Source organism: Vombatus ursinus, unplaced genomic scaffold (genome assembly GCF_900497805.2).
Source record: "Vombatus ursinus unplaced genomic scaffold, bare-nosed wombat genome assembly UNPS02014830.1, whole genome shotgun sequence".
Lineage (NCBI taxonomy): Eukaryota > Metazoa > Chordata > Mammalia > Diprotodontia > Vombatidae > Vombatus > Vombatus ursinus.
In genome coordinates this window covers 23,915,155-23,930,669 of record NW_020954608.1, presented here as the reverse complement: position 1 = coordinate 23,930,669, position 15,515 = coordinate 23,915,155, and the positions used below count along the sequence as shown (strand labels likewise).

The window sequence follows — 15,515 nt, the reverse complement described above, 5'->3', positions numbered from 1 at the left end:
TTTTTTTGCTAGGCAATGGGGTTAAGTGACTTGCCCAAAGTCACACAGCTAGTAAGTGTCAAGTGTCTGAGGCTGGATTTGAACTCAGGTCCTCCTGACTCCAAGGCTGGAGCTCTATCCACTGAGCTACCTAGCTGCCCCCAAAATTTATTATCTTGAAGGAAATATAACAACAGTAATAATAACCGTCATTAAATATCTTTTTAAAATTTTCCTTTATGTGTATTGTCTAATTTTGAATGGCTTAGATATTTGTTAGGTATTTACTTTCAATCCTTATTTTGGGAAACTTGGATTTGGGGAGTTTAAGTGACTTGTCTCTTGTCCCATACTATGCAAGTGCCTAAGGTCGTATTCCAGTTCACACTTTCCAGGTGATAGATATAGATATCTGTAGTGTCACATTACCTCTTGATCATTTGAGTATGTTTAGGAGGGAATTATAGTTCAGGCAGCATTGGATCAAATGGTCTCTAAGATCTCTCCAAACTCTGAATTTGAATGAACAAGTGAATAAAAACATTTATTGAAGTACTTACAATGTGCCAGGAATTGCTTAGGTGCTGAGGCTATAATTACAGAAATGAAACAGCTCCTACTCTCAAGTTGCTTATATTCCAATAAGGAAAGTAATGTACATAGGGGAATGGTGGCCAGGGAAGAGAGTTATGTTCTGGGAATCTCCAAGAAAATGAGTGGAGCCAGAAGTTACCTGTTAGTCCCTTTTCAGAAACATTGTTAGTATTGATTGGATTACTGTTCTAGGATCTTTGGAGGAGGCCTCATGGCTGGTGGCTTTGGCAGGATAAATGACAAGATACTTGTGTGGATGACTGGCTAGCTGGGATAAGCATGGTATGGAGTGGGCTAAATATAATGGGTTAGGATAATTTATATTCACTTGCTCTTCCTGCAGGACCTAAGGTCTAAGGGCTAGAGGCCCAAAATTAATTGGATTAATTGCCCCAGGGAGGGGAAATTTTGTGTCAGGAGGTCCTTTCTGCTAGATTTTATTCCAGGGTGGGATGGAGGGAGGGTCTTGTTAGGGCAGATGTTCACTGTGGATCAGTGAATCTGTGAAAATAATTTTCAAAGGGGGAGAGTTTGGAAAGTGGGGAGAAATAATATCATAGTGGAGTTGCTGGGAGTTAGGTAACCTTACTTCTAGACCTGTCTCTGCCACTAAGTACGTGACCTCCAGCTAGTATCACAAAACATTTTTTTGAGGGGGAGGTACTTCAATTTCTTCATCTGAAGAGAGTTGGACTTGATTTCTACAGTTTCTTCCAGCTCTGGAATCATATGATAGGCCCATAACAGGAGAACAAAATGACCTAGCTCTTTTATTTGCATGACTCACTATATTTGTAAATCTTATTATGGACTGTTAAATTCTTATTTTTTAACCATATGAAATGTATACTACAGTCTCAAATATCACGCATTTTGTTTTTGTGTTGTCATCCAACTTTCTGAAAAGATGAAAAGGCTTCATTTTTCTTTTCTTTTCCCATTTGTTTGCCAGTTAATGTTTTTATGGCCTTTTTGGCATTAATGTTTCTCATATTACTGCTGCATGATCATTAGTTGGCCGTGGTTATATGGCTTAGGCATGGAAAAATATCCTGTTCCCTAATAATTTAAGGACTGTGTCTATATTGCAGTTGATGCATTGACTAAGAGCAGCTAATGCAAAGTGTCAGCCCCAATTAGTCCAGAAGCTTGGTCAATTTAACCTGGAGGGAGGGGTACTGTTGGTGTCTCCTGAGGTTGAGTGAATTCTTTTAACTGATTAGAGTACAAAGGAATACAGGCATATTTAAAATGGACACTTAATAATCTCTTACTGACCAAAGCATCTTCTAGACCAGAATTTTCCTATTCTAGTTTGCGCTTCCAGAAAGGTAGAATAGTCTCAATCCTCCTTAATTAGAACAGAAAAATTCATTAATCATGGGATTATTTTTCCACATATTTTTCAACCTAATTATACATATTCATATAGTTTATTAATAATATTGTGTACCCATTAGAGCTGAAAATGTAATATTGGCAGATAAATTACCATCTATTTCGTATTTTTTGAGCTTGTTTTCCATAGGGAAAAGGAACATGGTCTCCTCAAGTGTGAGACTATGCATTTAGATCTCTGATTTAGTGGAACAGTGTGTAAAAGCCTCTAATAATCAGAAAATTCCCCATTGGCTCTACATCTGAAGATCCCTAGAGTGCTGTTTGTTCCAGTGAGCATCTGGAATAGATTACATTCAGCTAATTGGCTCCAGGTCTGACTTGTTGCAGACAGTAGCATGTAGTATAACCTATGCAATTCACTAAATCCACCCACTTTTAGTTAAATCACACCTACTTTCCTATATAATTCCTCCCAGATGCTAGAGGCACACACCCATATGCTACAGAAGATGGCAACATATCAATAGATTAATGGAGAAGTTCCTGGTGAGCCATCTCATCCATAAATTATCTCAAATTAAAAGATCCACAATTGGACTCCAAGGATTGAATTAATCCCTTGGAAGGGAAAACAAAGAATTCTGAGCAAAGAAGACTACAGAATGACTTTTTTATGGCAGCAAAATAGATTTAAAAAAAAAAGTTTCCAGCAATTGAGTTTTCCCGTTTGAGCATGTTTCAGCACGTGTGGGCACTTATCAGACTTGTCATCCTGCTAAAGTTAGCAATTCTTTCATTTTAACATATTTAACGAATTAATGAGTTGGGTTACACTAAACAGTATGACTACTGTTCATTGAGCACTAAGACATTAATCTTCCTAACTTATGATGATGGAGGCACAGGGCATGTCTTAGGAATTAATGACCAGTTAGGAGGAGTAGATAGCCCAATGCACAGACAAGGGCCATTAACCCCAGTTGGCCATTAATTACCAGGAAATGTCCAGTACTAAGGTTGTTTTTGCTAATAAAATGAACACATGGAATTCTTTTTTTTTTTTTTGCTTTTGCTTTTGTGTGTGCGTACACACATGAACATTGTATATATGCCATGAAACGAGTAGCATAAGAAATATAGTATATCTGCTGTCACCATTTTTTTTTTTAGAAATGTTGATGTTCTCTTAACATAGTGATACAAGCAACAGTGGAAGGAAATGAGACAGATCTCCATGCACTGATGAATTGTGGGCAGGACCAATAGAATAGAATTTTGGATGACAGCATAATCTTAATCAAATTATTTTATATTTACTGTCATAGCCAACCCTAGGCAAAATTGTGAGGCAGGCACAGTTTCTTTGGTTTTCTTCCATCCACCTACATTAACCTTCCACCCTCATATTGCCTCTTTTCCACTACATATAGCCAAAATTATGACATTTTATATCCCTCTACAGATGTCTCTTCTCCTCTTGCTCTGGATTTCTTTCTCTTTCCTCTTATTATTCCTCACCACACTCCCTATTATCAAAATCTTTGTCTTCTGGTTCATTATCACTTGGAAAGGGCCTTGGAAAGCTAATTTCTACTAAGGTGTTAATAGTAGACAATAATGTTAACCTTCCCAAGGGTGTTTACATTTTGACCAGAATTTTCTAGAAACAGGAAATCCAAATGATTTAGCTTCTAATGGTAGGAATTTTAGATACTGTAGGAGAGTGGTTGAGGAAGGATTTAGGGGCATGAGAGGACAGTAAATTTCTACAAGCTTTCAAATCATACCACTGAAGTAGAAGTTGTTTACTCTGCTGATGAGTGAGACTAGTCCTGGTTATCACAAATTGAGTTAATGTCAGTTATAGACTCTGGTCCTTCAATATATCTTGTATGATTGATGTTATAAATAAATTGACACTGCTCTTTCACATAAGAGATCTGTTAGAATCTCTTATCATTTGATCATTGGGATTAATTAATTGATCAGTAATTGCTAGGTATCTATTTGTCCTTAAGGAACATTAACACTTTTACTAAGTGAAAATGAGATTAGTTGGTCTGATACAGAGTCCTTGAGGCTCTGGATTTCTGCATATACTTGAAGGAATGACAGATAAGAGGAAGCCTACTGGAATTTCCAGTAAAATGATTTTGAAGAAAATAGGATGTAGGCTTCTTGGGGCCAGGACTGTTTCATTTTTGTTGTATTCCCAGAGACTAACACTTAATAAAATGTTTGCTGGATTGAGTTGACTTAAATTGAATGTTTGTTTGTTTTGCATTAGCATATAGATTCAAGTCAATTGAATCACCATTTGATTAACTTTTCAGAGGGGTGGTGGCTAAACACACAGACTACACTGGCAAAGTCATGCATCTTATTTGAAGGAAATATTAGATTTCTTAAGGATGAGATAAAAAAATAGTACTAGAGCCCCCATTTTTTCACCTGTGGGAGGGGAGTCTTTAACATTAAAATGAAAGGCAATGGGGAAATATGGTATTCGGTGTGTGTACATGTATATATATATATATGTACACATCTATATACATTGACACACATGTATTGATATGCAATTACATAATTTGTTCATTGGTCAAATATCCATTACTTAGATGCATGTTGTTTGCTAAGATATGAGCCTCTTGAGGACAGGGATTGTTTTGCCTTTTGTCTTTGTATCCCTAGTACCAAGCAATTAATAAATGTTTATTAATTGGTTAAGTAAAATTACTCTAATAACTATCATATAAAAAATGTTGAAATGATTATAAATGTAATATTATTATGACTTAAAAAATTGGTCTCCAAGTAAAGAGATATAAAACATTTTTATGTGTTTATTTTATAGATATATTCCCTTTAAGAACTTATTCAAGCTCACTTGATTTGAATTTCCATACTTATGTTGATTCACATACACCATAAGGCTCAATTGTTGTTGTTATTGACCCTTCATTCTCGAAAAGGACCAGTGACATCATGAGTGTGATGACTTGCATGTTATTTGGATATGAGTGGGACAGAGCTGCACGAAGTTGTCAGCCTCACTCTCTCTTCCAGAGTCATTAAAGTCCAATGGCAAGACAAAGGTCAAGATGACTGGCAATTGCACAGGATGCGGTAGGGGTGACCTTGGCATTTCTAAATTAAGGTCTTTCCAGAACTCAGTTTGTCTGAGGTCACACTGATTCAGTGACTAAGAGCTGGGTAAGAGATGAAGGTTCAATTATAAATATAATGATAAAGAGCTGGGAAGATTTGAGTTCAAGTCTTATGTCTAATATATACTGGCTGTAATCCCGAGCAAGACACTTAACCCCTCCATATTCCAGAAGACCTGGTTTAACTAGCATAAACTGTCATATGGCCATGGGCAAATCACTTAACTTCTCTAAGGCTAGAGCAAGTGTTGATCTGCCTTTGTAAGAGAGTTTTCTCACTGTTAAGTGGTGCAGTGGATAGAGTACCCAGCCTGGAGTCAGAAAGACCTGAATTCACATCTAACCGCAGATACTAGCTGTGTGACACTGGGTTAATTACTTAAAACCTCTGTTTACAGATTATAATTGTAAAGTGCTTAACACTGTGCCTGTCACATAGTTAAGTGCTACAGAAATGTTAACTGTTATTAGTGGGAGTTCCCTGGACTAGTGAAATCATAGGTCCAATTCTCCCTATTATTCTTTCCTCTAAAATTAGATAGAATAGATAGATGAAGACAGAATTCATATTAATTAATATAGGATCCTCTCAACTCAGTGCTGTGCATAACTTTTTTTTTCTTTAATACTATATGTTGCTTCATAAACAAATGTGCTAAGTTTTCTAGTGTGGTTCAACTAATAACAACCATGTCTATGAACAACACTTGTCTATACACCAGTGATCTCTTGGCTGTGCTATAGTTTACCACACTCCAGGGCAACATCAGGGACTTAGAGGACTCCACTGTATTTGGGATTGGGTTTTGCACAAGGCTTCCTTTCTTCTGGCAGGCCACTGACTTGGCTAATCTTAGACTTCTCAAGACTGCCAGGTCTGCTTAGCTCTGCTTCACCTCCTCAACACTTTCTCACCCTCCCCCATGGGGTTAGAATTGGTCTTGGATCCTCTGGAGAAGCTTGGAAATTCAGAAGGAATATTAGGAACAACTTACCTTCCCATAAGTCTTCTGGTCTGGGAACCAGGCAGGCTAAGAAAGGACTCCAAAGAATTATACTGGTCTCAAGAGTATTAAATTCTTAGAGTATTAAATTCTAGATCTATATGGCCATTATCTGTGACGTATTTTGTCAGCCCACGTGTTTACTTCCCTTGAGCATTCATTCATGATGGACCTTTAAAAATTAATCCTGATGCTATATATTTTTCATTTTTGCTTCATAAATCATTTAAGAATCACTGTTGGAATATATTTTTGATTAATAATGAACAAAAATGCTCACAGAAAGTATTAAATATATTTGTTCAAAATTTACAAATGAGTCCTAGAGTCATTTCCAGGCCATGGCAAGCTGTAACTATTACCCTGTTCCCAGAATTTTATTAAGGGGACCAAGTTCACACTGCTTTAGGCACCAAGAGGCTGCTGCTTTTAGATACCTGCTAGGTGGAAATAAAGGAGATTGGTGTTTAAAAACAGACAAACAAATAAACAAACTGAGACATAATTAGAATGGGAAGCCACGCCTCCTCCCTTATCAACACAGTAACAAGATCAGGTGGGTGTATCAGTAGTATCCCCTTCCTCCCATCCACATACACATCTTCCATTAAGCTGTTACTTTTCCAATTCAAGTCTATCCTTTATATTCATTTTTTGTAAATTTGTTTTTATTTTAAACTTAAATGCAAAATGAGGGAAAAAATCACCATGTATACAGCAGACCATAAGAGAGGATTCAGTATAAAACAATAAATTTACATTTCAAGAAAATCTATTTAATAAATACTACACATTGTTTTCAAAGCTGCCCAGCTTTTCTTTGCCTCTTTGTTGGTTTTCTTTGTTCTCTGCTGTGCACTTCTTACTTTATTTTTCCCCTTCCTCCCCCACCACTCAAAGAAGGCTACAATTAAATGTGAATACACTCACAGATAGATATCTATAATCATAAAAATATATACATGTTAAGACTGCAATATGCTTATTTCCTCCTATCATCTGTTTCTCTAAAGATGGATAGAAGCTTCCTTCATAAGTCCAAGTCTTTCAATGTCTGTCTAAATCAACCAGATCATCATTTTGTACACCACAGCTATATTGCAACCCAATCTGAGAGATTGTCTATGAGAATTTTTTTCCCTCAATTTTCTGCATTCCTTCTGTTTTGGCTGCATGGGTTTTATTTACACAACAAAATTTTAATTTAAAGTAATTGAAATTGTTCTTTTTTTATGTTTCAACAATACTCTCACCTTTCAATATAGTTTAAGGTCTGATAATGCAGAATCTACTTCCTTTGTATCTTTTGTCCCTGGTTTCTTTGAAGTTCCTGACCTTTCACTCTTCAAAATGAACTTTATTAATTTTTCCTTGGTCAGTAAATTCTTATTTTAGTAATTTATTTGGGATGACATGGAATAAATAGATTAGTTATGTCAAATATCATTTTAAAAATTATATTGGTTTTGCCTACCCATAAGCAATAAATATTATTTCAGTTATTAAGATCTGAGTTTATTTCTATAAAAAAGTATTTTATGTTTATATCCGTATAGTTCCTGTGTCTGTTTTGGCAGGTATATGTTCAGATATTTTATGCTGTTTAGGTATTTTAAATGGTCTAAGACAATACTGAATAATACTGATGAAACATAGTGTGGTTTCTCTATTTTTCACTTTTGATTAAATCTATTTCAACTTTAACTTTGTCTAAGATCATGATTACTCTCCCTGCTTTAAAAAAAAAAAAAACAACAAACTAAATTCTACTCCTGCCTTTTATTTTATCTTTGTGTGTATCTTATTTTCATGTTTCCTGAAAACAACATATTGTTGAATTCAAAATTATAATCTGCTATCTGTTCTCATATTATAGATAAATTTGTCCCATTCACATTCTAAGCTACCATTACTTGTGTATTTTTCTCCTTCCTATTTTTCCTCACTATCCTTCTCACTCACTATCTCTCCTCACTACTCTGCTTTATTTCTACCCCCTACCTTGCCCTTCTATTCTTTAACCTACCCACCCCTCTAAGAGTCCTTCCCTTATACTCTCCCTTCACCTCCTCCTTTATCTTAATCTACACACCCTTTTATGTCCTCCCACCCTATTCCCTCATTCTCTTATTTCTTTATAAATTTAGAAGACTTTTATACCCTTCTAAATGTATATGTTGTTCTCTAACCCAGATCTAATGTGAGTAGGGTTCCAGTACTAACAGCCTTCCTCCATCTGATTCTTCTGTATCAGTTCTTCCTCTCTTGTCTCATTTGTATGAGGTAATTACTCTTTTTACCTTTTCCTACACAATTTTGCTTTCTAGGATCACATCATATTCCACTTTCCATACCCCAATCTTTCTTTCAAATTACACAATTACTAAGGACAATCTTAGACACACAGTTTACATTGCCACAAATAAAAAGTAAACAATTTGTCCTTATTGAATCCCTTGTAAGTGGTCTGTGATATTTACTTTATATTTCTCCTGGATCTTATATGTCAAATTTTCTATTGAGTTCTGGTCTTTTTGTGACAAAATCCTGAAAGTCTGTAAATTCATTGAATGACCATTTTTTTTTGTTCAGGATTATACTTAACTTTGCTGGGTATAATATTTTTGGCTGCAACCTCAGTTCTTCTGATTTTGATATGTAGTTTTCCAAGACCTGCAGTCTTTTAGTGTTGCACTGCTAGATCTTGTATAATTCTAATTGTGACTCCATGGTATTTTAATTTTTGTGTTGTTATTTTTGGTGGTGTTGCTGCCCATAATGTTTTCTTCTTAACCTGGGGGTTTCAGAATTTGGCTATGATATTCCTGTAGGTTTTCATCCTAGGATCTCTCTCAGGTGGTGATTGGTGGATTTTTTTCTATTCCTACTTTCCCCTCTTGTTCCAAAACTTCAAGGCAATTTTCTCTATTTCTTATATTATTGTATCAAGATTCTTTTTTTGATCATAACTTTCAGGTAGTCCATTTATTCTAATGTTTTCTCTTCTTGATCTGTTCTCCAGATCAGTTTTTCTTATGAGAAGTTTTACAATCTCTTCTATTTTTTCATTCTTTTAATTTTGTTTTATTATTTCTTTTCTCTTATAACATCATAGGTTTCCTTTTGCCCAATTCTAGTTTTCAGGGAATTGTTGTCTTTCTTAAGATTCTGGATCTCTTTTTCCAGTTGGTTGACTTTCTTTTCATAATCTTCTTGGTTTTCTTGGATTGTTCTTTTTTTAAAAATTTTCCTCAATCTCTCTTATTTGATTTTTAAGTCATTTTTTAGTTCTTCTAAGAATTCTTTTTGGGCAGGTGACCATTTGATGTTACTCTTTGGGGTAGGAGAGGCTTTTTTTTTTGCTTCAGTATCTTCCTCTGAAGATGAGCCCTGGTTATCTCTATTCCCATAATAACCTTTGTGTTCATTTAATTTCACCTTTATAAAAAATTTTACAGAGGGCACACTGTGTGGTTTGCCCTGTCCTTCCCTCCTGTCCCTCTCCCATCCAGGGAGATGAATTTGTGCAATCAGTGCAAAGAAAGTCATCTGAATTGTCAACATAATCAGAGGATTGTACTGTGAATTAGTTTATGCAATAACATTTACCTAGGTGTGGAAATGGAAGGACTTCAGAAGCCATCTGATACAACCCCCTCATTTTACAAATCAGGAAACTGAGAGTAAGTAACTTTCCCAGGGTCACCCATATAGTAAATATGAAAGGAAGGATTGGCATCTCAGTCTTCTGACTCCAGAATCTGTTGTAAGGAGTACCGGGATGAGAGGGCACAACTGCTTTCTTTCCCCGACATCATCAGTAATTTATGTTACATGGGACACCTTGTTACTTTTCCCATTTGTGTGAGGATGCCAAAAAAAGTCTCACCCCATTGTGTTTTTCTGAAGTTTAAACCAGTAGAAAATAAGATTCTGAATTTGGAGCAGTAAGGGAACTTAAGGGCTATCTGGTTCAAACCTTTGATTTTATAAATTTTTGTAGGTAAGGAAACTTAGTCCTAAAAAGTTGAAGTGATTTGACTAAGATCACATAGAGAGTAATGCCCAAGTAGGGATCTGAACCTAGCTATCCTTTGACTACCCAATCTAGTGCTCTTTTCATTGCACCAAATATCCTAAGATGAGTGTTGAGGACCAACTAAACTCTTTTGTATTAATTACAAAATAGATCTGCCACTGAATTCTATTCTACAAATGACTACTATTACCCTCCTCCAGAAATGTAAATTAGACAAAACTTATCTTCTCTACTTGCTTTTTCCACTTTTAATTTTTCCTCTTACTCTAAACACCCTTCTATGGCAATAATGCTAACTCTTTAGGCATCTAGGTAGTGAAATGAAAAGAACTCTAGGCCTGCAAACAAGAAGACCTGAATTCAATTCCAGCCTCACCCACCATTACTATTACTAATAACTGACATTTATATAGCACTTACTATGTGCTAAGTACTTTATAACATTTTTTCCCATCTGATTCTCCAACAACCCTGTGAAGTAGGTGCTATTATTTCCCCCATTTTACCATTGAGGAAACTGAGACAGACTAGGCCAGGGTCCCACAACTGGTTAGTGCCTTTTGCTAAATTTGAACTCAGGTCTTCCTTATTGTATTCCCAGTGTTCTATCCACCATACCATCTATTTTTTTTTTAGAACACCAGTTGTTTTTACTAGCTGTGTGACCAAGGACTGAACCCCAATCTGCCTCAGTCTTTCCAATCTGCATAAAATAGGGATAGTAATAGTACTTTACCTTCCAAAGTTGTTGCAAAAATCAGCTGAGATAATAATTGCAAAGTTCATTACAAATCTTAATGTACTATATAAATGCTTACTAGCTAGCATTGTATTTGCCTAAAATGATTCACAGTAAAGCCCATGAGTAACTTCAGATATTATACTCCCAGGGTTATAACCATTTTTTTTTGTTCAGTCATTTTCAGTCATGTCTGACTCTTTGTGGCCCCATTTGGGGTTTTCTTGGCAAAAATACTGGAGTGGTTTGCATTTCCTTCTCTAGCTTATTTTACAGATGAGGAAGCTAAGGAAAACCAAGTTAATTGACTTGCCTAGGGTCACACACCTAGTATGCATATGAGGCCCAGTTTGAACTCGGGAACAGGAGTCATTCTGACTCCAAGTTCATTGCTCTGTCCACTGTGCCAACTAGGTGCCTCTTATATGTGTTTTAGAAGAGTATGAATAGAATATTGCTACTTTAACCCAAAGGAATCAATTTCAAATTAAATCACCTATTTCATCCATGTGCAAAGTCAACTCTGAGTGTCATAATGAAGGCTTTGCTTCATTTTGTCTTTCAAAGATCTCATACAGATGAAATGAGGCAGTATATGAGTAAATAACTTAGAACAATATGCTTACATAAATATATTTTAACCACTTATTGAAATCTGGAAAAATTCCATATATTTTAATCTGGGGACCAATCATAATATATTCACCTTATTTTCTTTGAAAATAGTTATATTAAACTCATTTCTGTGCATAGATCAAATGAAACAACAATATTCTATTTTTTTCTTTCTTTTCAGATTAAATTAGTATTGTCCAAGAGGAGGGACATTTTTAGCCATGAATGCCAAAAAGGATCAAAGAGAAAAGTGTGGAAGCCAAGATTTACACCCCCTGCATGCCTTTGTGATGCTAACTATGATTGTGGTGTTACTTCCAGTCATTGGAACGTCCAAACAAAATATTCCAAGACTCAAACTCTCATACAAGGGTAATTTTCTAAATTTTTTTTCCTAGTATGTGACTGTATTATGATTTCAGAGGTGTAATTTTTCATACTATTGAATGTTACCTTATAGTTTTGAAACTATATGGAAGAAATATACAAAAATTCTTTTTTATGGGGGAAAAAGAAATCATGCTTTTGTATGTGATATGTGGTCCATTATATGTACTGATCATACATACATACTGATTAACAAACCTGGGAAGACTGATATTCTGCAAAGTTTTATATATCTTAAAGATCCCAGAAAGTAGAATAATTCACAGGATCATAGATTCAGAACTGGAAGGGTCTTTATAGGTCACTTAGTAAAATCCCTTCATTTTAAAGATGAGGAATTTGGGCCCAAAAAGGCTGAGTGAAAATTTCACCTGGTGAAAGATGTGGTCCAGAGTTAGGATTTGAATTCAACACCTCTGATACCTCTGATTCCATATTCAGCATTCATTCCACTCAAGCTTCTGGCCACTTAACTACTAACAATTAGCCTAGTCAGAAATATGAAATTTTTTTTAAATGAATAATAAGCATATCTCAACATTATAGTGTTCAGAAGAATAGGGATAGAGTGTGCCTTTTAAAAGCTAACCTGGGGTAGCTAGGTGGCGCAGTGGATAGAGCAGTGGCCCTGAAGTCAGTAGGACCTGAGTTCAAATCAGTCTCAGACTAAACACTTGACACTTACTAGCTGTGTGACCCTTGGCAAGTCACTTAACCCCAATTGCCTAAAAAAAAAATTAAAAAAAAAAGCTAACCTGGAAACTCTGAAAACTAAATAAAAAAAAAATTGAGGAATACAATTGGTTAAATACATTTAGATATCCCAATGACAAATCAGTAGTTAGAGTTCATTTGGTAGTGTATACCTTACCTCGCCATGTTTAGCTACTTTGTACACTCTTGCTCCCTTGCTGTTGTACACTCTTGCCAGCTGCTATTATATGTGTCCAACCTTTTGAGGATGTGTACACACACACACACATGCATACATGCATACTTCCATAACACACAGGTACATGTTTCTGGTATAAATTTGTCAGGTAACATGTATATTGGTAATTTTCATGTGCTTGGGTATTTTCAGTGACATTTTGTTTCCAACTATAATCAATCCACTGTTAAATTAATCCATGGTTATAAAATACCTTTGATACCCCAGGCACTATTCTGAGTGCTAGAAATACAAAGGAAAAAAGGAAGTAATAGTACCTGACTTCAGGTAGCTTACCTTTTTACATGGAGACAATAGATACATATGTAATTATATACAAAATGAATAGCAGTAGTTTTTGGAGGAAAAGCAGTAGTAAGTGGAGAAAGGCCGGGAATGTCAAGGAAAAAAAAAAAACTTCATACACAGTGTAGTATTTTGGCTGAGTTTTAAAGGAAAACAGAGATCCCAAGAGGCAGAGGGTGAGGAGAGAGCATTCCAGGAATGGGGCACAACCAGTTCAAAGGCAAGGAGACTGAGATGGAATGTGTGTTGGGAACAACAAGCAAGCCAGTATGACTGGACTGTGGAGTTTCGGGATGTTAAGTAATGTGTAAGAAAGCTAGAAAGGTAGAAGAGACAAGGTTGGAAAGAGTACCAAATGTTAGACAAAGGAATTTATATATGACTTCACATTAAAGAGCGACTGAATTAAGGGACGGAATAAAGCAACTGCTAGGGACCTATCAGCAGTTTAAAAGGATTTAGGGAAATGTTTAGGTATCTGCATGGGATGCTGGAATGTTTCCATGGCATGACCTAAAAAAGAATGACTACAGAAATAATTAGACTCAAAAGGAAGAGAAATAGTTTCTGATTGAACAGCAGAGAAGGGAATAAGAGGGGAAAAAAGAGGCAGCTTAGAAGTTGCAGGAGGTAAGTGAGGTTCAGGTGAAAAAAATGAGATTTGAGAAAATAAGTTTACTGAACCATATGAATGCTGTGAAAGTGGACATGCTTTTAAATTCCCAAATTAGAATTTAATTCTCCCAAGGACACAAAAATGCTGTGCCTTTTTAAAAACATTATAAAACTTACACTAAGGAAGGTAGACAGAATTTCTTCCCTGGTAGCTCTAGAGTTAGCATTTTACAGGAGATATTGATTTGGAGAAGAGGAAGAATAAAAAAAGGGATACTGTAAGAATATGGGAAGTTAATAAGTACTAAGTTGTACATGGAAGGCCAGATAGCTACCCTAAGCAGTATCCTAGAAAAGAGTATTATGACTTCTCTTGAAGCTTATAATTTTTTGTCATCATATTGTAATATCCAGCTCATGAATATTTGTTATTAAAGGTAGAATGTGTAATGGCCTGGATACAGCAGTGGACTCAGAGTCAGGAATACCTGGGGTCACATCTTTTCCTTGATTACCTATAAGCTAAGTGACCCTGAGCAAGTCACTTAATCTCTTTGTGTCTGTTTCCTCATCTGTAAAATGAGGTGTTGTTAGACTTAGTGGCAACTAAGGTGTCTTCCAACTCTAAATCTGTGACTCAAAGATCCTCTACAGACAAGGAATGGATTGTAAATAAGAAGTAAAAATTGTGACCAAATGGATTGAATTGATGGAGAGTGCTGGTGTTATAAAGAGGGTCAAAGTGAAGATAGAAAAACTGTGAGTCCACATGAGGATTTGTGGCTATTTCTGGATGTGCCCTGGAGGGTTGGGTTTGTCCCTAGGGTGAGGCTTGATGTGTGGGATCAGTGAGATCGTGGGTACTGGGGTTAAGCTGAGAATAGCAAACTCTGCTGATACTTTAAGCCCCTGGTTCTTGGTATGCTCTGGAGGCTCAGTGTTTTCCCACCATAGACTTATGGGACAATGCATTTGGAGTGCCAAAAGGATACAAGTGAGGGTACAAACAGACCCAGAGTTTGGAGAGTGACCGAGAGCAGTGAGCATGTGTGAAAAGATTTATAATGACTTGGTGTGGGAGAAAATATTGGACTGAAGGTCAGATTAGTTGAGTTCTAATCCCAGCTCTATCTCTTTGTAACAGTATGATGGTAGGATTGTGGGCCAGTCACTTAAGTCACTCAGTCCTTCCAAGCCACAAATCAAGAGACAGTGTGGGATGATAGAATGAGCACTGGCAAGGTTCAATATCACCTTGTCATTTGGCACTCAAGAAATGAAGGCACCAGAATTTTGACACAACACATTTTCTAGGCTCTTTATTTCTCAGCTAGATTCTTTTGGTAAACCAGCCATCTAGCCTATAGTAAGCATCTAGAATATGGTAAACACAGCGCTAAGTGCTGGAGTAGAAATTAACCTGAAGGTGGGGTGGTAGCATGGAAGGCTGTTGCATTTTCCATTCCTAAAGATAAGCTAAGAACTGTCATCACTCTAACTTGATTTTTCCTCTTATTCATATGATAGTTCTGATATGTAGTTCACATGAATATGATAGTTCACATGAATTGTAATCATTTGATTTACTTTTAAATCCAAATCTAATATTTTGGAAGGGATAAACAGGTTAAGATATCCTTTTGACAGCATCATAGTCTTGGTAGAATGCCAAGGAACATTTTCTACCCAAATGAAGAATTAATGTTGTTTTGTTTTTTCAGTATTTAGTGTTGTATGGGCATAAGCTCAACTTCCTTTCCCTAAATCCTGTGTATGATTCATTCATTCTTTGGCACTG

At 36.0% G+C, this 15,515-nt stretch overlaps 1 protein-coding gene across 3 annotated transcripts in view; it reads left to right on the top strand.

Moving 5' to 3' along the window:
• Nucleotides 1–15,515, top strand: part of SEMA3D (semaphorin 3D) — a 256,333-nt gene that overhangs the window by 85,849 nt on the left and 154,969 nt on the right. For all 3 annotated transcript variants that reach the window (XM_027838813.1, XM_027838812.1, XM_027838814.1), the window contains exon 2: nt 11,660–11,850. In XM_027838813.1, the coding sequence (XP_027694614.1) occupies nt 11,700–11,850 (151 nt within the window). In that variant the 5' untranslated portion in view covers nt 11,660–11,699. The remainder of the gene's footprint in view (nt 1–11,659; nt 11,851–15,515) is intronic.